At 38.7% G+C, this 23,920-nt stretch overlaps 1 protein-coding gene across 2 annotated transcripts; it reads left to right on the top strand.

Moving 5' to 3' along the window:
- The first annotated feature begins 8,693 nt into the window (after window positions 1-8,693).
- Window positions 8,694-22,819, top strand: LOC108093530 (protein Wnt-6). Of its 2 annotated transcripts, none has more exons than XM_017193632.2 (4): window positions 8,694-10,029; window positions 19,494-19,717; window positions 21,197-21,717; window positions 22,088-22,819. In XM_017193632.2, the coding sequence occupies exons 1-4, from the start codon at window positions 9,968-9,970 to the stop codon at window positions 22,547-22,549; spliced, it is 1,269 nt and encodes a 422-aa protein (XP_017049121.1). In that variant the 5' UTR covers window positions 8,694-9,967; the 3' UTR covers window positions 22,550-22,819. The 2 variants fall into 2 exon arrangements, with proteins under 2 accessions (XP_017049121.1, XP_017049115.1); XM_017193626.2 differs by lacking the exon at window positions 8,694-10,029 and adding an exon at window positions 18,265-18,580.
- Window positions 22,820-23,920: the final 1,101 nt, after the last annotated feature.

Here is a 23,920-nt window from a genome sequence, read left to right as displayed (position 1 = left end):
CAGATTGGGGATACTTATTTCAGGCAATTCAGAGCTGGTAGCACACGCTTCCAAAGCGGCATTCAAAAAGGCCGCAAACACATGTAAAACTCAAATGGCAACATGCCACACGCACCGAGCGATGAAGTTGGACTTGGAATGAGGACCTGGGGATATTGGGAGCTGCGGAGAAGCGTTGCCAAAAAAGGCAAAAGACCGACAAACGATGAACCGAACTCAGACCGCAAAGCCGCAACAGAAGCTCGAACAAATATATATATTCTTTTTTATTATTTTTTTTTTTATTCTGTTTTTTCGGTAATAGTTTGTTGTTGTTATTGGCCGGGTTTCTGCTATTGTTGCCGGGCTCTCTGTTGGCTGACGTTTAGTCATAAAATATTCCATTTTATTTGGTATCTTGTATCTGTTTTCGTGGCTCGTTGTATGTGAAACAATTTTTCACACAACCTTCAATTTGCCGAGCGCTCGAGCATGGATATTTTTTGTTTCCGGAGCACACCTTGCGTGTGGTCTCTTAATTTGCCCCGATGCCCCAGCGATTGAATCCCGAAAACCGAATCGGTGAATCAAATGAAACTCAATTAAGCCGCCTCCGTTAGACAAAACGCCGCGTGTCAAAACAATCGTTTTTTCTCTGACCGAACCTTTTGGCGGATAAGATCACTGCACTCGAAGAAAAAATGTAAAATAAAATCTGCTGAATCCATATCATAGCACACCATATCATTTTTATTTATATTAAGTAATGTTCCCCGAATTAGGACTCAAAAATAAAATACACACTTTACTAATAAATAAAATAATTTCTATTAATGATTGCAGAGAATTCAAAGGCTTGATCTAATTTGCAATTGCATATTGTTTTTCAAATTATATTCTTATGATTTTATAATGACTTAAATCCCATTGTTTGTTATACATTCATTCTAAGAAATAAATAATGTTTTTTCTTGGTGTATTATCTTTGCCTATGCGGCGGCGTCCATTTTCATTTCCATTCCGTTTTCGATTTCAGTCGGACTAGAGAGCAACTTCGCCTGACTGTGGGGCCTTTGATGTCATAATTCATGTATATTAACTCATAAATAAGCGAATGCAACTTTATGCCACAGTTCACCCCGAACTGAACTGAAACTCCTTGTCCAACAGTCCAGCCGTTTGTCTGCAACTCCGTCTGGGTTTCTGTTTTTCCGACTTTGCGTCTGGCGATCGGCGGGAGTCAAATCGTTTCTGGCTCTTCTAGCCGGGCTTGTGGTATTTAGTGCACTTAATCTACGCCAAAAGTACAAACTAAGCGAGATAAATAGCTGCAAAATAAACTAAGTCAGTGCGATGGAGCTGGAGCGCCATTCCGCAGCATTGGGATGGGTTTTGGGTTGGGTTTGGGTATGGGTTTGGGTTTTGCTCTGACTTGGACTCTGGCTTTGGAATTGGGATTGGGTTTGGGAGATTGGGATATTCCTGTGTCCAGTGGTACAGTGAAAATGGCTATAAAATCGGCACGACTTTTCAATAAATGTTGACAACACAGCGAGCCACAACGCAATGCGCCAAGTTTTATGATATCCTGAAGGAAGTGAAATATGATATTATGAATCGCCCGCTCAGACAGTTGGGACAGTTTTTGTTTTTTTTTTTTGTTTTTGTTGCCTTTCCTCCATCTAGATGCAGTCCAGTTGAGTGGAGGAGTTGGAGTCAAAGTCGGAGTCGGAGTTGGAGATATAGTTGGAGTCGGAGGTACTTGAACCCCCTTTTATCTTGTGGTTGTGGAAACCTGTTGTCGCCGATGTTGTGTATTATGAGTTTGCGGTTTGTCATGTTAAAGTTAAATGCATGCAGCACATGCCCTGCATTCAGCACTGAGTGCCATTGACAGCCAACAAAAACAACAACAACAGCAAAAACAAAATAAAAAATAAATAAGAAAAAATACGACGACAAGTTGATGTCGCTGCCCCAAGGCAGTGCTTTTTGTCCAGGTGAAGCATTTTCTGCTGCTTCTGCTTAATCAGGTTCAAAATTGTTGAGTAATTACCGATGTAACCGAATCTCTAAAACATAGTAAGCGAAGGGTTGACATGTGAAATGCGATCTCTTGAGATCAGTTTTGAATAGGAAAACAAGATGAGTCTAGGTCCTTTGGTCATAACTTCAGATACAAAATTTATTATATAAAAAAATATTTAAAAATCATCTTAAAGGTGTGTAATTTATTTTCCCATAAAACTTATAAGTCATGAAAGAAACTGACTTTCTTAATTAGCAAGAAACGAAAACATTTCACAAGTTCAGTGAGCCAGAAATAAGAAAAGAACCCTCAGTTGGAGTTTATCAAGAACAACCCAAAAAATTACCAAAACAATAAATTCCAGCAAATCATAAACATAAACCCTCTGTTAACCCAGACTTTCTCCCGAAGCAAACATATTTCTTGGGAACCCTCAATTAGTGCGACTGAATCACCGGATTCTCACTACATTTGTACAACGCTGCGTATGAGCAATATGGGAGTGTATATGTTTTACTAATATAGCCAAACACGCGTCCGCCATAAACTCACATGGCGCATACGCAATATCAGGCAAAACATACAAACTTGTTCAATTATAAGCAAGTAGAGGTATATACAGTAAATTTGTTAACAATTACGAAGCTGCACAATTGCTATAAATTTCGAGAAGTTTTTTCTCTTTTTTTTTTTTGCGGTTTTCAATTGAAATCCAATTGGCCAATTGGCCGTGCCACAAGGCTGGGACCACGAGGCCCAATAAATTTGCATTTTAATGAACTTCAGTGCATAAATATTAAAATAAATTTCGGCATTGGCCTAACCAAACTAACTAAACAGGCAAACTAATGCTACCTAAACAAATCGTTAACAATAATTATAATTGCCCATTTTGTCGATCATTATTTAGTGGGCGCGTCGGACAGGAAGAGCTCTGGATATCTGGTCGAGACCAGGAAATTAATGGGCTGGCAAAACACAAACCGAGCTGCACCAATTGGCGTCGAATAGAAAAATCAGGAAGTAACTGGAACAGATACCCTGTAAGAGGTTTTACAATTTTTTTGTGATAGACATAGGAACAAATTACAAAAATAAAGTTTTTGTTAAATTAAACTTAATTTGAATGGAATGCTCTTAAGTACTAAATTAAAAGAAAAATTACACAATTTCTTAACAATTCCGTATATTTATAATCTGAGCTTATATTTCATTTTTTATTTCAACAAAACAAAAGCTTTAAATTGTGAAATAAATAAACTTTTTAAATATGTCACCCTGTAACTGGCTTTTACGAAATACCTTGAGTTTTCAGCAACGTTCAGGAAATTTAAGTTGGCCGCTTTCCGTGACAGGTAAATTTTTATTAATTTTATGCTCATCGTCGCTGTGGTGGGTGCAAAAACGTAATTTGTTTTAATTTGTTTAATCGCTTAATCCGCAGCAGAGGCAGCGGCCCGAAAACCAGTTTGGCCCATTATACTGGGCCATCCGAAATCCCCGGTGGTCCTTTGGCAAGGCTGCTCTTTGTTTTTGATCGAACCGCTCGGCATCAGCTCAACACTAAGGCCAATTTATGATGAGAGACCGAGACCGGGGATGTGGCTTAATTAAGCTTTGGCACTTATTTTTCGGTAGGTGACCGGGAATGGAAATGGCCGAATCGGTGGGGCGATAGTGGCTTTATTTATGTCGGCCAGTAAAACTCATGTTGAAATCCATTTTCATAGAGTTTGAACTTGGGAACGGAGTGGCGGAATGTCTGCAGTGAGTGAGCAGCTGACAAAATGGGCATAAATCTCTTTTAGTACTCGGCCGCTGCTGATGCTGACTGTCCGTTTCAACACGCTTGTCCCACACAGATACTCAAATACTGAGATACTCGAATGCTCAGATACTCAGATACTTCTTCGGGGGCTGGCTAGTAAATCAAGTGAATCGCTCGTAAAAAGCCAAGCAGTTGACTCGAAATATATTATTTTTGTGGCTCTTTTCGGGGCTTTTGTGTGTATTTTTAATTGTTTAAGCAACAATGGGTGGTAAAAATGGTAAATAAATAATAATAAAAGCTTGAAATAATTTATAAACTAAATTTGTTTTCGGTTTTTTGTTGTTTTCTTTTTTTTTTTGCTCTTATACTTCTTGCGGTTTTTTTAATTTGTTGCACGGGGAAGAATCATTTCCTGTGGCCGCGCACTCAGCACTTTCTACGTTAATTACGACTAAAGCCGAAAACTAAAACAAGAAAAAAATCCAATTAAATTAATAAAATTTTATGATCGCCGTGTGTCGGCGCACGTAATAAAAACAATTGAATTATGAAGAGAACATTGCGTAAAAATGATTCCGAGGCAGAGTATTAACATTTTTTCTGTTTGTTTCTCGTTATTGCTGTTTTTGTTGGGCTACTTTGTTGTTTCGATTTTATGCGTTTTTAATTACAAGCCGAAAACTCAGGCACAGATACCTCAAAATGATCCAGTTCGAGAAAAGGAAAAGAGCACAGAGAAAGGGAAAGAGTGTCGAATATAAATACTTTTTTTTCATATTTTGGAATGCAGTGTAATTTTTGTTATGATTCTTTAATTTAAGTTGGATAAGCTGTTATAAGCCCTATACAAAATATAATGCCATAAGTCCAACTATCTATTTAATAAAAATAAACTTAATACTCATTTAAAACTTTTTGAAATAAATAGTAATTACTATCCACTTAGTAACCAGAAATTTGTTCATTAACTCCATATGCGCTTAACTCTGTGTTTATTTTTTTCATCTACAGTAGCTCAAGTTTTTCATTGTAGTGCTTCAACGAGCGCTCAAATTCCCCCAATGCCATTTTCCAATTACGTTAATAGCTCATAACACGACGTTTTTGTTTGTTGTTCTTCGCTTCGGACTCTTTAAAGCCGTTTGAGTGAGCTTTTGTGGCACAAATCGGGAATGGCTTCCCCGAATCGGTCATTCGGCCGAACAATACCAAACAATCGATGTAGCGCCCTCCCCCACGAAAATGTTTGCTTATCGAGAAGAACTATATATACAGAATAATGTTTGTAGATCTGTAGTGGCATATTTTTCAGCTGACTTTGGGCTTGGGAGTAATTACGACCGAGGGCACTTAAAAGAATTGTGGCTTCTGCTGAGGCAGCTTCTCTCTTTTTTGCCGGAGGCCATAAAGTTTTTATGATTTTCCATTGATAGTGCGAGAGAATTCTATGGCCAAGCGCCTTCTGCACCCACTCTTTGATTTCACAGCCAGATCAGGTGAGGATTCACAGATTTGACAGTTGATTCTGGAAGGTGATCGAAGCCAAATGCAGTTTTCCGGGGGCAGGTCCCTCTGTGAGTCTTTGTCTCTGGTTCGACTTTGTTTATAGGATTTCACAATCGTTTGGCATCCATTAATCATTGCCTCGGAAGAACGTCTGCATTTTCCTCTCGTTCTGCTTTTTATTGTTTTTTAAGCAAGTGAATTGAGAGAAGTACAGTAAGAGGAAACTTTTCCGCGGGTTCGTCAGTGTCTATTTCCAATTAGTAGATATTTATTTTCCTGAAGACTACAGAGAACAAAACATAGTAACAAATTTTAACAATTAAAAAAAAATTACATTCCAATCGAATATATTATATGTTAAATGGTGCCCCTGCTGTAAAAAAAAACATTTTTAGCGTATAGAGATCGATAATAATATCAATTTGATCTTTTATGTTCCACAGAACTGGTCAAAAGATCCCAAATATAATAAAATATAATTTCAGAAAATAAAAACTCATTTAAAAGATTATAGAAATTCAATGAAATTCAAATCTCTTTTAAATTTCACTAACCCCTTGAATTAATTTAAAAAAACATTTGTTCTCTGTGTGCTTTTCACCTCTTGTTTATTTGTTGAATCAGCCCTGTCAAAATGAGAAAAAAGCACTCCGTGAGTTGGACGTCAGTGTTGGTAATGTGTTAACACAGTCAGATAAGTCCGGGCCACTAAATGCTCGGGGTCTGAGACTTTAGCGCAAACATTTTGACAACTTGTGAACTTTAGACTGACAACCCGCCACTCCTCTCTGTAGCTTCCATCTCATCAGTAGTACAACGTATCATAAACCATAAACCACAAAATACCCACAACAATTAAGGAACAATCACAAAATGCTGCCGAAATCTTTGAGCTGCTTGAAGAAAAATAAGTTTGAGATGTATAAACAAACAGAAAAGCGCCAAGCAGCTGAAGCATCGTGAAAGGCATCTACATCAATAATACCAGCGGCGATTAGCCCACATTTGAACAGATCAAGTAAAAGAGCTGTACAACCATATCGAAAATCATCGAATTTAAGCTAAAGACATAGTAAGAGGGTAGATTGAATATTAATGAAAATACAATAAATAAAAGAGCTGGAAGGAACCAGACTAAAAAGGCATTTTGCCTACGTAAATAGTTTTAATAAACCAATCTTTACTAAACCGGTTATATGTTTTTATCACAAAAAAATTTGTTTTGTATACAGCAAATATTATTATACTTTTTTTTAAACGGAATAAACAATTTAAACAACCGAATTAACAGAACAAACCCTCTGATGGACAGGTAAACTGGAGCCTCACGTATAAAATAGAACTTCCTTTCTTTTGATACGTGGAAAATTTATTTAATTAAACGCTGAATCACTTTTTAAAAAAACGAAAAAAGAAAGTAAATATAAGATATAGACCTAGTGTTCAAAAAGTTAAAGTGTATAAAATGGTATAGGGATCTTTACGATTATGATCTATTGATCATTGGGATATACCAAATAATACCCAATTTTAATAATAACATTTTTCTTAAATTAATATTGAGCAACACACAATATTTAATGCTATTATGCTCATAGATTTTCAATTAAAAAATAAAAAATTAAAAAGACGTATTTAAGTCTTGGGATAATATACTTAGTTTTTACTGTACGCATCATGTTAAAACGGCAGCACGAGATTAGCACGCCGTACGGCCAAGATTTGTGCTGACTGTTGACTTCCTAAGCTATTGGTAGCTGCTCCCGTTTTTGTTTTAGCTGCTTCTCAGCTTCTGGCCAGCTTTTCTAGCCATCAGCTGATCTCTCTGTGAAATGTGTTTTTATGGTATTTGAGAATGATTAGCCACCCAGATACGAAGACGAAGCGTTATTACGCGAACGTGTCTGGCGATGTAGATGGATGTGAAGATGGAGTGTATGCAAACTCTGAACACAATATTTTCGAATGACTAGGACAGTGGTTGGGTACAAAAGTGGCACAATTTTTATGATCATGCGACTTGATTTGATGCTCATTTTTGTGTGTCTTTCTCTGCTCTTTTCTTCTGACCACCGGTTGATATTGTTTCTGGTTTTTTTTTATACTCTGTTTGTTGTTACCTGAGCTCGTGGCCTAGCCCAACAACCGGAGAGCAAGCCAAAGACAAAGTCGCTAACCTTTTTATCATCCCAGAGGTACACGAAAAAAGATGACAAATTTGTCGCGTGTAAACAATTCGCGGCGGCCAAAACAGAGCGCGGGTGGAGGAGCCAATTGGGATGGGGGATGAGTGGCAGGACGGAAGGTTCACAGGTGCGGGGTGGGGAGGGGAGCAATGTCACCGAAACGGAAATCAAGAGGCATGATGTCGCACTGGGTAGGTAACCGTAACCGAGTCAAAGAGCCTACAGTTAGTAGCAAAAGTATGTGTCTCAGGTGAGCGACGCATACCGGTAGCCAATTAATAGAAATTTAATATTCAACTTTTATTAAACAACGAAAATAAGTTATAATTTTTTTAAGCCGAAAGAGTTTATATGGCACAGCTACTCAGTAAATATAACACCCATAATATTTTAATATATTGGGTTAATTAGAAGTTTCCTGTTTCATCTCTTACTTTCACTTAGTTTGCTAACAAATGGCGATCACTGTATTAGCCGAATACTTCGTCAAAAAGTAAAGCACATCCAACACAATCTACAGATACATTAGAAAATATCTCAAAAATCAACACAAAAACTACAGGCGGTGGCGTCGCAGCCAACTGAGACGTCAACTGCGACTGCAAAGTTGGACAGTGGGCCAATTTAGGCCTTTTGGCATAAGCTAAACCAGTAAAATATACATGGTTACATGAATTAAACTATTTACAACAAATATGTAAAGTTTCGAGCGAAATGCACATTGTTATACAAGTAACCAACATAGCGGATGAGTAATATTTTGGCAAGCTTTATTTTACAAGTTTTTATAAAGTTTAGAAATCAACATGACTATGACTATGTCTTAAAACTTAAAAATTTAAAAACTAAGAAAAGTTTAAAAATTGTTTCATAACTTTTCAAATCTTTTTTTCCTAAAACACTTTGCAGATAATTACAATATACTATTAAGGTACAAAAATATACAGTTTCTTCGGACAAACTTTGCAATTTATCACTTTAGCAATCCTACCTACCTATAAAATTAAAAATATTTTTTAGCCCAATGTTCAACAGAGTGCCAAAAAACCTGTCCCAGTGTGCGTTTGGGGGAACAGAACAGAACGCCACAGATTTTGAGCGCTCGGATCGCGCATGAGTGAAATAAATTTTCACGCTTCCAAACAGAGCGTCAGCAGAGCAGCCAAAGTGGAGGAAGAGACTTTTCGACGGCGACGTATCACAATCAGAAACGATCCGACAACCGACCGACAACCGACGTCCATTCATAGAGTGCCTTATATTTTTTGTGGGGTCGTCGAGATCTCTCCGATCCGTTCCGTTCCGTAACGTACCGCACCGATACCCTACCGATCCGATCCGTTACGATCCGAACCGATCGGATCCGCAGAATCAGTGAAAAGAGTCCGGGGCCCGATCGGTATTCGTTGTATTTCGCGAGTGAGTTTTTCGCGAGCGCGGAGGAGGTGGAAAATCCCACGGTTGTTATTACGAGTCTACGTTCTCGAAATGATCGGCTAGCGATCCCTCAGATCCATACGAACGGTCAGCGCGAGTGTTCCGATCGCGAGAAGAATTCTCCTCCTCGATGTTGTGCGTCTTGTGATGTTGGGAACATGGGAAAAACGGGCGCAAAGGATGCGCCACAACTTCTGCAAAGAACAAAATTAACAAAAATACGAGCATAAGAGGCGCAAAAAGGAAGATCCAGCCAAAAGGCGAATATAGCGTATATAGCGAATATAAAAAGCAAAATAAAAAGCGCGGACAAAAGCAGAGTCGCGCGACTTGGGTCTTCGGCCTGCGATTCTGATTAAAGCGCGCGTTTAATTTCATTTTTTACGCTACTCCCCGGTCATCCTGCACCCCGCCATATCCCATATATATTGTATCCCAACTGACCGGGCCGAAAAAAAAACAATTCCCCAGTTGGACTCCACCCTTGGCCAGGCTTTTGATTCGCTGTTCAACTTTTGGGCCTGGAACTTTTTGTTTGTTTCGTTCGCTGGATCGCAAAACCTGGCCGACGACGACGACGACTCCTTGGCAATATTCCTTTTGACCGCTGCTCAGTACGCCGGCAGCTTTCTCCGTGTGCGTACGCAGCCTCTGCCGCAGAAATCAGCAAAAAACCAAAACCAAAAACAAAAACAAAATAAAAAACGAAAAGTGAAAGATCAGGAAAGATCAGCCAGATCACCTCGGATCAGATCGGTGATCATGTCGCCCGGGATTCCGCAACCAACCGCCAACTTCCCCCTGACGAAATGAATAAAAAAAATCCACAAAATCCACTCAGCTTGAGACGCTTGATTAATTCGCACACGTCAACGATATTCAAATAAGCATCTCGTGTACTCATCGTGGCCGCAATAAAAACGGCTTTAACTTTAACTACCTGCCAAAAACTCAACAAAAACATTATATATATTTAGCACGCACTCACTGAGAAAAACAAAACAGCTCAACGGGCCAGAATTCGGTTTGTTGCCGCTGCACTTGGCGGCTTCAATCGATATGCGTTTGCTCATGGTAGTTGCAATTCTAATATTCGCAATGCCAATGACTGGATTCGGCTGGTAAGTGTCTTCTGATTAACCGTCACTTCATTAAACTACTTAATTGTAATAACGAAGATTATATTATTTAGATTTATTATGTCTATCTTTTAATCATTAAGAAGAGTAAATAATCACGGTATTGAAATGTCTGTAATTAAATTTTTTCTTGATAAATTTTTTATATTAAATATATATGCATATCAATGGTTTCCTGGGTCAGAAAAAATATGCTTGCTTATGCAGCAACATTTTTTTTTTTGGAAATTAAACGAAAGCAAAAGTTTTGTTTGTTCAAAGATAATTAGAATTTATCAGTTTTGAATCTTGGTGCTTACACACATTCCTGTATTCCAAAAAATGGTTTAAGTTTTTTCAAAGAAATGGGCTACTTCTGAAATACATAGATTTTTTTTTAAATTTTTAGTCGAGCAGACCTACAAGTTTTAAATATATATGAAATAAAATAAATATGAAGCAACATACCTCTTGGTCTTGGATCGTCAGAAGATAATTATGGTGATTGATTAAAATATAAATACTAAATTTTTAAGCCAACCCATAGTGTTTCTACCCCGAGAAAATTTTGAAAAAAAGAAAGTTTCTAAATTTAATCAGCTAGTTTATCTTATGCACCTTAGGTAACCAAGTCGCTTTGATTTGGCCTGTTGGTGTTCGCTCAACATGCAATTTATGTTCTGTTTCAATGCCAAAAAACCCATTACCACCCGCTCGGAGGTCTTTTGGCCACAGAGCATCTGTGCCCATGTCAAATCGCATCAATTTACGAGATAGAGATTGGCGTAACAGCTTCCGGTTGAACAGTTCGAAAATAACATAAAAAAGTGCAGTCACCAAAATAAATGCACAGCCGAAAGCGATATAAATGGTCAAAATGCAAATGCAAAGCCAAATCAGAGCCAATCGAGCGTGGCGACCGACTCGGCGGACCTTCAAAATGTGACGTTTGATTTAGATTTAATTACATGGCAACTTTTCTACTCTCCCTCTTTTTTTCTGGGCGTTTTTTTTTTGTTGCCAAAATAAATAGCTTAGAAGCGGATGAAGCTGAAAAACCAAATGACACTTGGAGCAATTTATGCGCGAAATTACAGGCGAAAAGGCGTCCAACGAGATGAAAAAATAAATAAACAAACCGAGGAGGACAGACATCAAATAGAAGGAAAAATAGTGACGGGAAGAAAGGGGCTTCCTTACGTACACATAAGTTATGCACTTTGCCAAAATATTTGCCAGCAAAGTGGCATCAATGAATTCACCCAAAGAGGTCTGCTTTTATATTTATTTGGCAAAAGGTAGAAATATTGTGGCTGTCAACAGCAGCGAAAGCTAAAATTTGGCAGGATTGCAGGAAGGTAAGGTGGCCAAAAGGGGGCGGCGTGGGCGTCGCGTGGCGTAGACTGCATGACGATTATGCGGCTACACCTACTATATATACGAGTATATATTTTTTACATTTTTTTTATTTTCATTAATTTAATTTGAGTTCTGTGCAACTGGGCGCGTCAGCCAGCAAAGGTGGCCACCTGCGAAACTAAAGGGAAAGGGGAAGAAAAGTGGATGGGTGTTTCCATGCTGCATCCAATTCAATTGCAACATTTTCACAATAAATTAATTAAATAATTAAAGCTCAAGTTCAGCGCTGTCATTCCTTTTTGCCGCCTTTTGATGTCGAACGCTGAACGAGATGTGGCCATAGAGTAGATGTGGATGTGCGTCCGATGATGTCGCCACTACCCAAAAGTTGCACAGAAAACAAAAAAGATACCAGAACGTCTGCCTTTGGCTGTGCCACTTTCTACGCTTCATCTGTGCCGCTCAAGGGCGGTGGGGCAGCCAGAAATGCAACCAAAAATGTTATGTAAAAAAAAAACAAGCCAAACTGATGAAAGCCTGTAGGCCATGAAAGGTGACAGACGGACCTACTGACTGAGGGACAAGGTGTTAAAATATGGCCAATACCACCCATCAAGAAAACTCAAAGTCAGAAGTAAAACATATAATAAAAATATTGGTTAATTTAAATAATTAACTTTGGTTTAGCAATGTGAAAAATGTTATATCTTCATTAACAATAAGCCATATGTATTTATCTAGTTTTTAAACAAAAAACTGTTTTAAAATATTAAGGGTGTACGTAAAGATGTTTTAAGATTTTTGTAAGTTTTTGTAACTAAAAGCTTATTGCCATAACTATTTAATAACAAATATGTCAAAATCAGGAGCAAGTCCGTTTTTAAATATTTTTTAAAATAGTGGTTCGAATTCCACAAGATATCTAAATATAATTTAGAATACAATTTCATAAAATAAAGGAAAGTATTTCTTTCAACATAACCCTAAAACTAAGCGTAACATTCCAGATCTTAAATGTATTAAAATCTGCCTTCACGCACAAATCCGATCGATCATCGATGGGTTTATAGTCAGCGATGAAGAGCGGATCTGCGCCATTTGCGTTTTGGAATGGGTCCGGAAATAGCGAAAATGAGGCGATTTGGGAGGTTTACGGCTCCACAAAATCGTATCTCATTTTGTTTGTGTGCATTTTGCGAAATTTGCAGCCGAAGTGCACTAAATCAAACGGTCGTTGTGTGAGCGATTGAGATCATAATCGATGGGCAGAGATGAGCAGAGACGAATGCGAATCGACGGGGATCGTATTGTGAATTGTGGGTAGACGTTCCGTTAAATGAATGGAAATTCCGGGAAGCTGAGGGACCGGCAAAGGGGCAGCCAATTACAGAGAATCTTACAACAAATTGCCGTCGATCGGGCAGAAATTTAGCTCTGATGTGTCTGGAATTTAATTAAAACCAGCGCCCGAGACGATGATGAAGATCTCGCAATTTGCGAGATCAGCTGCAGTTTGAGTTTTCCCCTAAAAAAAACCCTAAATGAGCTCATTTCCGTTAGAAAAATCATTTGACATTTGCTGGCGACTTCCTGCTTTTCATTCAATTCGCAATACACATTTTCATTCATCGAAAATCGGTTCAGTCAGTGCCCCTCATATTCTGATTTCCTTCTTTTTTTCGGGCACTCGCAGCATGTGAAATGGTAATTAATGCCAGGCGGGGCGTTTATGGGTTAAGGCGATCAGGGGGTGGTGGGTGGCCCAGTGGCCACTTAGTCTCAAGCTGTGTTGGCTCCACAGTCGGTGGTTGCATCAACATTGCATTGCTCATACGCCCCGTGCAACCACGAGATTATCTCTAGCGCGAATTTGGCACACTTTATGAGCCAGCAGCAACAAACACCCCCGAACCGCAAAAAGCAAAAACAACACAATAATTATGTTCAACTAACGAGCAGACAAAACTCGGCCAATTGCCAAAATCCAATGCAGATGAGTTGATTATGAGCAGCAAAAAAAAAAAGAGTCTCTGACACAATTCGCCCGACATTAACGAGAGTCTCTTCGTCCGTGTCCGTGTCTCTAGAGAAAGTTTCACGTTCAAGTTTCTTTCCCCAACCTCAACCCCAAAAAGCAGCTACTTCCCGAGCACTAGATGTTGCAAATCTTTTAATTACGAGTCATGCCATTTGTTTATTTCGGTAATTTGTCGCTTTCCCCACGTCACATTGACGAATGTGTCTGTCTTCGGTCTGTCTGTCGACTGCATCATAATTAAATTGGATGACGAAACAAAAGAACACGACCAGACATGGGTCAAGTTGGAGGACAGTGTGGCCCATGAACAGGTAGAGGGCCAGGCCAAGATGTCTGTCAAACAATGTAAGCCAAGTGCCTCGAGAATGTGTTCTGGCCGTCATCTCGAAGGGAATAGGGTGCACTGGGATCACAAAATTACGGAAGCTTATTAAAAATGTAGGGAATCAGTGTTAGGATTTTCATAAAAGGCTTTATGCAAATTCATTAGAATTAAAAAAGGATATTCGAGTTAAATGTGATCGGTACATTAGTAATCTAAACTCTCCAAATATTCCTTCAAAACCTCCAGTAATTTTATTCATTAATGTTTTAATAGGTTAACAATGGTGATAATACCGATAGTCCCAATTTTTATATGTTAAAGTAACCAACATATTTTTAATAAAAAATATATATATTTAAAATTTGAAATGTGTTCAACTGTAAGATATCAATTCGTCTCAAATAATTTTCCCAATAAAACTATATGCCTTTTATGTTGCTCACCTAATCATATAAATTTTTCCCCATATCAAAATATTTTCCAATCTCTAATGTCGCTGGCATTCTAAGCCCCAAGGAATCCTTGTCCATCAGCCAAGGTACCCAATTCCTCGTTCTCACAACCTCAATCAGTGTGATTAAGCACAGTTTAGACATCCTTGACATGAACATGACCATGTCCGTGCGACGATGATCGTTGCCAAAGCCCAGCTACGCCTATTTTAGCCATAATTAAGTTAAACGTTGTCGCAATTTGCGCACCTCAAAGTCACCAAGCCCAGAGATTGATGTCGCCTTTGTTGGCCAAGGGAGTTAAGCGGAGTTTTAAGCACTTAAGGCTAAAGTTGAAGTCGTGCCCTGCCCACTGGAACTTAAGGAGGCTTGTTAAAGGAATGACATCGCCTGGCGCGGAAAATGCTCATAGTAAATATGCCTGAATTATTAGCCGGCGTTTTTGTTGCGCCAATTGGACATGGGCATGCCTGGGAAACAGTGCGAACACCTAAGTTTGGGATTCCAGCTCTAACTAAACATTAGTTTAAAGTCGATGTGCCATAAATAAAAGTAGAAGGACATATATTGAAGTAACCTGAGGCTTAAAAAATCATTATAAATTTATAACTTTTTTATACATTTTTTTAAGAAAAAACTCTAATTTTTAATAGGTTTTATTATTTATTGATGATTTCTGACTGACCAGTGAATTATATACATGACTCGGAAAATGATTAAAGACTAACAACGCTTGGAGTTATTTTAAATCGAATGCATTGAAATTGAAGTTAAAATAGAGTTAGTTATGGTTATGAGGAACTAAAAGTTACAAATTTAAATATTTATAACTTTCAAATATTTCTATGCAATGGTATCGTGCTCTTGACATAAGAACAATATACACTTCAATAATGCCATTATTAAACTACTATTAATACTGAAACAAATAAACAAAGCAAATATAAATATATGTTACTGCATAGTTTATAAAGAATTAAATGATATATTGGATTTAAAAGCGGCGCCTGAGATAATATGCTAATTGCCAAATGACAAACGCCAGTTCGTTCTCTTCTTCCCCGAAAAAAGGTGGCAAAAAGCAGCATGTGGCGCCCACACACGATGCCGCACCCACCGGATCAGATCGGCTCCCAACTCCCAGGCATGTCAACACCTTTTCGGTGTTTCTTATTTATTTATTCACCAGCTTTTTTGCCAGTAGCTCAGACTGGGGGGAACCTAATCGATTGTCAATGCTGCCGCCCACATCAAACGCTTCTCCCTCGAAATTCGTATGCACAAGAGATCAGCACTTGCGCCGAGGCATTCTGTAGGCAAATATTTGAGCGCGTAAATGAAACTGACCAGCCGCAACAGCACTTGACTTGGCCAAGGCGAAAATCCAACGGACCAGCTCAGAGCCAAGAGGCAGGCAGTCAGGAAAGTCAGAATATAAAAATGCCAGAGAGCCAGCCGGGCGACCAATCCAATGGCCATTCATTCACTTGTCAACGCTTTGTTTAAATACTTTGCCACTCGCATGTTGACAAGTGGTTTAAGTCGTTGATTTGTTTACACTGACCACACGGGCCAGAAGGGGAATTCGTATGGTCAAGGGGAGGAGGCAGGAGGGGAGGGGAGTAAAGCGGCAACCTGGACAAGCAACTCACGAAAATGAGTCAATCAAACGATTCTACTTATTTACACAGAGCAATCGAGATAGCAGGTGGGAAAAACTGCAGTGAGTTTGATACAACTTTTTTCACAAAATGCAGGACGTTGTTACTAACTCGCATAAAATCACATTTATTATCTCTACATATTTGTATAATTGGAGTCCCATATTTTTCATTGCAGGTTACAAGATTTATAATACTAAACAATAATTACCTGTTAACTATACTGATAATTTCTTAACTAACTTTCAATGGCCTGTCAGTATTAAGCAAACAAGTCATACATTTCACTTAAGTACTTAATTATATTATTAGTTTTTTCATAGAACAGTTTAACTGTGAATTTAAAAATCGTTGGGTTAAACTTTTTTAAAATATTTACATTTATTAAAGGTGATTCGATTGATTAATATTTATTCAGCCACACAAGTTTGTTTCCCCACAACAATTTTTAGAACTTTTTTTTAAATACCCAATTCATAAATTATAAAAAAAATATAAATATAAATTTTCTGCGTTCTGGAATACTCCCTAAAAATTTCGAAATATTTCCCCGCTTTTTTAATAGCACTTACAATCCTATGGGGTATGGGATAGTATGGGAAATTTCAACCACTTGTCTGTTCGGGGCTACCAAACCAAACCGGGCACTTTGATCAATGCCAAAGCACCTTAAAGGAGAGAAAGGCAGACACAAAGAGAAAGAGAGGGAAAGGAATCACTGAAAGTCCATTGAGGCCTATAACGACACACACACACACTCGCACACATGCATACAGTTGGCAAACAAACGCACACAGATACTGGGAGCAAAATAAAGATACGTTGCCAAGTGTTGCTTTACTGGATGGAATGGGATGGTATGGGATGGTATAGTGTGGGATATGGGATGGCATTTGGGAGCAGGGGGAACGGGATGGGTTTTGTGAGAGGGAGGAGAGGGGGGAGGGGACCTGAGAGACCTGAAGTTGCGCTGGCTCCTTTTCATGTTTGCCGACAACTTCGCTGCCGAGTTCGCTGCCAAGTAAACTTCAGTTCAACTTCAAAAACCAAAAAGTGTCGAACGATCGGTTGCTCCACTCTCTGTGCGGCTATTTTCCGCTTAACAAAAATCTCCTGCGTTTTTTTTTTGTGCCTCGCGTTGCTATTTGTGTTCGGTGGTGGTGGCAACTTGTGTGGTTGAAAGGTGTTTGAGTTCTTTAGATCTCTCCAGTCATCAACGCAACGCAGCCAAGACGTCATCATCATCAAAGCAGCAACATTTAGAGTAGCAACAGCAACATCTAGATTCCCAACAGCCCAACAGCAACAGCAACATCTCGATCGAAGATGAAGATGATCATTGTGATTTGAACTTCAATTGTTTCTACTTTGTTTACCAGCGCGTCTATCATTTGAAGTTTGTGTGTTTGGCGGTCGAGAGGCGATTGTTTTTTGTTGCCTTTGGAGTTAATATTTTCGTTAAGTACTTGTGCGTGCGTGTGTCTGCTCTATTTGTTATTCGGATTTTTTTTGTTTTTTTTTCATTTTGTAGCTATTAAGTTGTCATAATCTCGTCGAGTGTTTTGGAAGTGTGTGTATAATTTCTGTGGCATTGCCACAGGGAGCTGCAGTGCAACAGCCAGGTGGCAAAGGCGACCCAGGTGGGCATCGATAATGGGAATCTGAAGCGTTTCAAGTGGTTTATCTACTAGCTCTGAGAAAATTGGGATCACCAGAACTGGGTTATCGGATGTGGGAGAATGCTGAGAATTTCTAGAACCGGTTATAAATGCAGTTTTACTACAATATATTCATCAGTATAAATAGATCAGTATTTATACTGATAGAATTTCAAGAAGATCATCAAAATATAAAGCAGAATTCTTTCCGTTGTTTAAATCTTGATATTTTATTATAATTCAATTAGATAATTTTTATCGTTAAAGTATGTATATTCCTTTATATTTTGTAAATTTTGTGAATTTTAAAAAGATTTTTAATGAAAAGCTTCGTGTGTGTTTCAAATCAGCACAGCACCCACATCTCCATTTTTTGCAATGCTGCGATTGGCAAAAATCTAGTAAAATAAGTAAAATATATCTGAGACAACAAATCCGATCCACATATCATCCGGTAATTAGCATATTTGTCGGCTAAGCTTCCACTTATGAGTTTGGCGCCATACAATTCGTATATCATTCCACGCACAAGTTCATTAAAAATAGTTGTATTTGTTTTTGTAGCCGAAATTTGCCAGCGTTTATTTTGCCCAAAATGCTAAGACTGCAGAAAGCCAAAGGAAAACAAGAACTTCCAAAAGATGAACTAATTTTTCAGTTTTTTTGGCTTTTTTATGGCCGTCATATGCTGCGTATACGTAATGGCGACGATGAAGAGGTCCTCATCCATTGTTTATTTTTATAGAACCGAAGCGCTAGCAAAAGTCGATCAATAATATTTCACCCATACTTGCGCACACAAACATTTTGCAATTTTCCCAATCGATGCAATTTTCGTTTTCATTTTGAATGCCATTTGCCGGCTGGTTCTGCGGCGTTAAAATTTAATTTAGGTGGAAAATTAATAATTACCCAACAATGTGGGTGCAGTATGCACAAATATAAATATATACGTGGGTGTGTGTGTGTATACCTATGGTACAGTATATATTCATTTGGAGATCGGAATACTCGGGTATGTGTCAGCATTCAGAAGCGGCCACTGGAAATTGTTTCTGCGGGTACTGCTCGCCTTTGGCGCTGATTTATGTTTTTCCATTTCAGATTTATGACTTTTTAATAGCTCAATCGCTCGGCTTTTCGCTTTTTTTCACATTGCACATTCGCGTGAAATTTACTTTGGCTGTTCGTGAACTTTGCGCCGATTTCCAGTTGTTTGGAAAGTGTTTCGGATGGTTAATGCTCTGCTCGGTTTGAGATTCCGGGGTAAATAAAGCGGCTAATAGGGCCTTCTGCTGCCGGTATTTTCTGCTGCTAGTTCTGCTCTTTCCTCAAGCACTGATTGATCGATTTGTCTATTATCTATTGCTTCAAGCGAATCGCAATTGGTGCTTTCAGAGCCATAAAAGTGAGGGGAACTCTCGGCTGAGTCAGTCTAAAAATACAAGAAATCACTGCCAAGTTTCGGCGAACTTCAAAATGTGAACAACGTGCAGAATATTCATCGATGACAAAGTGCTTGGTCTGATAAATGCCTTCGGGTCAGAGACAAACCCTTGAAGGAAAACAAAAAGTTGGTCATAGATAATCGAATACGTGATTGCTTATCGGCTGTGACGCTATAGATTTAGGTGTGTCCTAGGTGAGAAATATGGGTAATACCTTTTTTGAGCCAGTCAGAAAAAAAAACAATACCACTAAAAAAATCAAAATAAATAAAATGAAACAATTGACAAATCTGATTTTTTATGTTTAATACTAAGTATCATTTGGGTTACCAAAGATTTAGTAGTTCTCAGGCTTAAAAAAAAAGTCGAGTACTTGAAACTCAGTTGTTTTTTTAGTTTCGAATAAGTTATCTACCGGTCAAATCTATTAGCATCTTTTATCTATTTTTCGTGAGCTATTTAAAATTACATGTATAAACACATTTATATTGTATTTTATAAATCTAATTCTTTGTTATTATTTTAGGGCCGAGGGCACCAACATCCTTCTCGATCCAAATCTAATGTGCAAAAAGACACGTCGTCTGCGTGGCAAGTTGGCCGAAATCTGCCGGCACGACTCGGCCCTGCTCAAAGAGATCATAGTCAGTGGCATCAACCTGGGCTTCCGCGAATGCGAGTTTCAATTCCGCAACCGGCGGTGGAACTGCACTGTTCTGCGCAAGAGCATGAGGAAAATCTTAATGCGCGGTAAGTAGTTTTCAGAGGCGAACGAAACTAGTTTCAGTGGAGGGGGATCGACTTTATTATGCAGTGCCAACAGGCAACCTGTCAACACTCTGTGACTCACAGAGGTTGAAAACCAGGTGGAGATGCTATCGCCGGTTAGCTGCCTAATTACAACTCATCGTTGCACGCCCCGACTTTATTTTACTCAACTCAGTTTTTTTTCGGGTTGTCATGGACAAGGCCTTGCAGACCGCACCATCCATCAAGTTGCATAATAAAAATGCAGCGACCCGCGCTGATGAATAGCGCCTGAAATGAGCCTACAAAGCTGTCAATTTTAATAAATTATTGCACAGGAAAAAGGCAGGCGAAAGGAGGATGGTTTGGGATGGATGGGTTGGATACTGCCCCCGATCCTCGATCCCTGCACTTAATGACAACAATGCGCAAACAAAACACATACCAAACGGTGGGTATGTGCCATAAATTCCAAGGGCGTAACCACCGAAATTCCCCTTGGCTTGGATTAAAGCCTCGCCCTGTCAACCTGTCAGCGAAAATAAAAAAGTAAAATAATACCGAAGAAGACTCTCTCGTCTCTCATGTAACACTCCATTTTAGGGTGGCTCAAGACAAATCACCTGTCGCGGTGGAAAAAGAACAAGCACTTCGCCTTTACGTGAATTACAAGCTTATGCAAATTAAAAACGCAGCGATTACAATTGCGATTCGGATTTCGATTTCGCTTTCATTAAACGTGACTGCAAACACCACGAGCTGAAAGCGGACACTCGCGATTTGTGATTTGCATAGAGCAGCGATCGCTGATTGGTGATCGCCAATCGAACAAGCAATAAATCATTTTGTCGCCGAGGCTGACAAATTAAAATCAATCAGGCGACACGTGCTGACAAGGCTAATGATTGAGTATTGATTGAACGTCTGGCATATTGGTATTGGCACAGGGTGCGTTTGCCTATGGGAAAAGGATGTGGCACTTATTATTGATAATTACCAACTAAAAATGGGGGTGTTAAAAAAATCAATTTAACTATTCAGACAATATTTATTTTTAGTAAGATGGTGAATGTAAATGTTGTGTTATTTAGATATAGTAGTTAGTTTAAGCATTTCAGGAGAAACAACTTTATACAACAAATTCCTTACAAATTTTTGGTTGGGACTTACTTTAGTAAAAACAATATTTGTTATTTACCAGATTTTCTGCATAAATACATTTAAATTTATTGACAAGCGTCATAAAAAAAATAAATAATTATTTTTGTGATAATCGAAAAATATATATTTATTTGTTTTTTACATATTTTCAAAGCGACTTTAAATATTTTTATTGGTAATAAGGAACTACCTCACAAAAATAGGAACAATTTATTTAAATTTAGATCTTATATAGTTTTCCTATAATTTGATATAAACAAAAAATATTTTAAGAATTAGTATTAATGTCAGGAATTAAATCTTAAACTCTTACTTTTCCAGATTCTCGGGAGACGGGATTCGTGAACGCAATCACAGCCGCCGGAGTGACATACGCGGTGACGAAGGCCTGCACGATGGGCACGTTGGTGGAGTGCTCCTGCGACAAGGCTCACATGCGCAGGAACGGCGGCCAGCCCCAAATGGTGACGGCAGCCACCGCGGAGGCAACATTAGAACGGCAACAACAGGCTGCGATGTTGCGGCAACAGTTGCCCCTGCAGGATGCACTTCTTAGTCAGCAGCAGCGAATGAATCGCATCAACAACGGCAGCACCATGACGGACTTATCTCCGCCGGAGAACCGAAACGGACGGAATCGGAAGCACGGAGGCAGGAGGGGGCGTCGCAAGTTCTGGGACAACATCAAGTTCCCCGAGGGTCAGTGGGAGTGGGGCGGCTGCAGCGACAACGTGAACTTTGGCCTTCGCAACTCGCGCGTTTTCCTCGACGCCAAGCAAAGGCAGAGGCGCAGCGATCTCGGCACGCTGGTCAAGCTGCACAACAATAATGCGGGCAGATTGGTGAGTTCTCCACCAATTTGGTATAACACTAACTTTTAAAAAATATTTATTGAGCTATAAAAAAAATTAATAGCTTATTAAAAGGCACTTGTTTCAAACCGTGTGCCATTAGCAAAAAAAAAAGGAAAAGTATGCCATGTTTGTGTTTCACTTAAAAAAATTAAGTAAAGAAATTTAGTTTAATATTTAACTTAAGGTATTTATTTTGACAAATGTTGTAAGTACATTTTGAAAAAAATTACTGACATAAATTTAGCACAAAATTCTGTGCGATTGAATCGAAATCGTGATCGCAATTATTAAAAAAATACTATTTACATAACACTATTAAAATCAAAGCAGTAAAGGATTTTATTCATAACCCTTCCAGGCCATTCGCGATGCCATGCGGCTGGAGTGCAAGTGCCACGGGCTTTCCGGATCCTGTACGGTGAAGACCTGCTGGCTGAAGATGCCCCCGTTCCGGGAAGTGGCAGGACGACTGCGTGACCGGTACGACAGCGCCAGGAAGGTGACGTTGCGCAACGATGGTGATAGCTTCATGCCGGAAAGTCCGCACTCGAGGCCGGCGAACAAATACCAACTGGTATTCGCCGACGAGTCGCCCGACTTTTGCTTACCCAACTCGAAAACAGGAGCGCTGGGAACTCAGGGCAGGGAGTGCAATGTGACCAGTCCGGGATCCGATCGATGCGATCGATTGTGCTGCAACCGCGGTCACACTCGAAGGATTGTTGAGGAGCAGACCAACTGCAAATGCGTTTTCAAATGGTGCTGCGAGGTGACCTGTGAAAAGTGCCTGGAGCATCGAGCAGTCAACACCTGTCTTTGAATGGCCACCATTATTATTATTTGTATTATTCTCTTCGGCTTAGTCAGGAATAGAATTTTTGAAAGCTTTCCATTTCGCGTGATAGAAAACACACACTTACACAGAAAACGTTTTAAGTATTAACTAACAAGTAAACACAAGTATCTCTAATCTTTTAGCTAGTTGTAAATACGAAATAAAAACCACATAAACATGCCTACGTTATATCATTCATATGCAACTCATGTAAGCCTTGTAAATATTTGTAATAAAAGTCAAAGAAAAAATTAACAATAAAACTAGTTTTATTATTTTAAAAGTATCTCTGATTTCTTGCAATGTTTTTTATTATAGAATCAAAATTTCATTGAACCGTTTTACAACTCCTTCTGCTTGTCATCCAATTAATTGCAAACAAATTGAATTTCAAATAACCAGATTGTCTACAACAAAATTATATGCTAAACGGAAATGTATTTCAAGTCGATTCGCCCATTGATTGAAATCTGCATAAATGATTAAACGTAAATTAACGAAGACAACACAACAACATACACTAATCGATTGGCAGCAAAAACAAGTTTCCCAGTTTCATTCAAGTGTATCTATCTATCTTTTGGGCATAGTCATTCCGTTGACTTTCCCATAAATTAACACAATTTTATTGTTGTCGACACGAGATAAAAATCTATAGAAATTTGCCTAAACAGCAAACAAAAGTTCGATGACAACGAAAAAAATGCAAAACGCACATTGAACAGAATGAAAATTGATTTGCCCATTGTGAATAAATTACGAGATTCACAGACAGATCGATTGAGCGCCATCGATCTTTGGATGCATAAATTAAAAAATCAAATCGATGTCGCTAAATGCATGTAATTAAATGAATATCATATTGTGATGTTCCAACGCAGGCAACAGAAGCAAACAAATGTGCATTATATATGCTGCTATCAGAAAAATTGACTCTATTGGAATTTTAAATTGGATGAGAAGTGGGTGATGAATGGCTAAAACGTTTTGTGTGTTTTACTAATTTCACTCATGGGCGGAGATTTTCTTGTAAGCTGATTTATTTAAAAAAGCATACTTGAGTAACTTTCTAACATTTTATTAAATTATTTTTATAACCACTTCGTTTGTATAATAATTCTAATTTACTTTAAAAAATAATTTAAGGGACCCCAATAAATACCAAAGACTAAATTCCGATTCATTTGCCTACTTGTGAGCCTCTTATTTGGTTTATTATTTTGGGGATGCCAAGGAGACAAGCCCATGGCAACGATAAGATACTTCCAGCAAAACATCAGCGGCAGCAGCTCTCCAAAAGCAACAACTAATTAACAATCGCATTCATTTTATTTATCGTACAAATGCAAACCGCTT

This window comes from Drosophila ficusphila, unplaced genomic scaffold (genome assembly GCF_018152265.1).
Source record: "Drosophila ficusphila isolate 14025-0441.05 unplaced genomic scaffold, ASM1815226v1 contig_855, whole genome shotgun sequence".
Taxonomy (NCBI): Eukaryota; Metazoa; Arthropoda; class Insecta; order Diptera; family Drosophilidae; genus Drosophila; species Drosophila ficusphila.
Note: the sequence above shows the minus strand (reverse complement) of the source record. Positions and strands in the feature narration are given on the sequence as shown.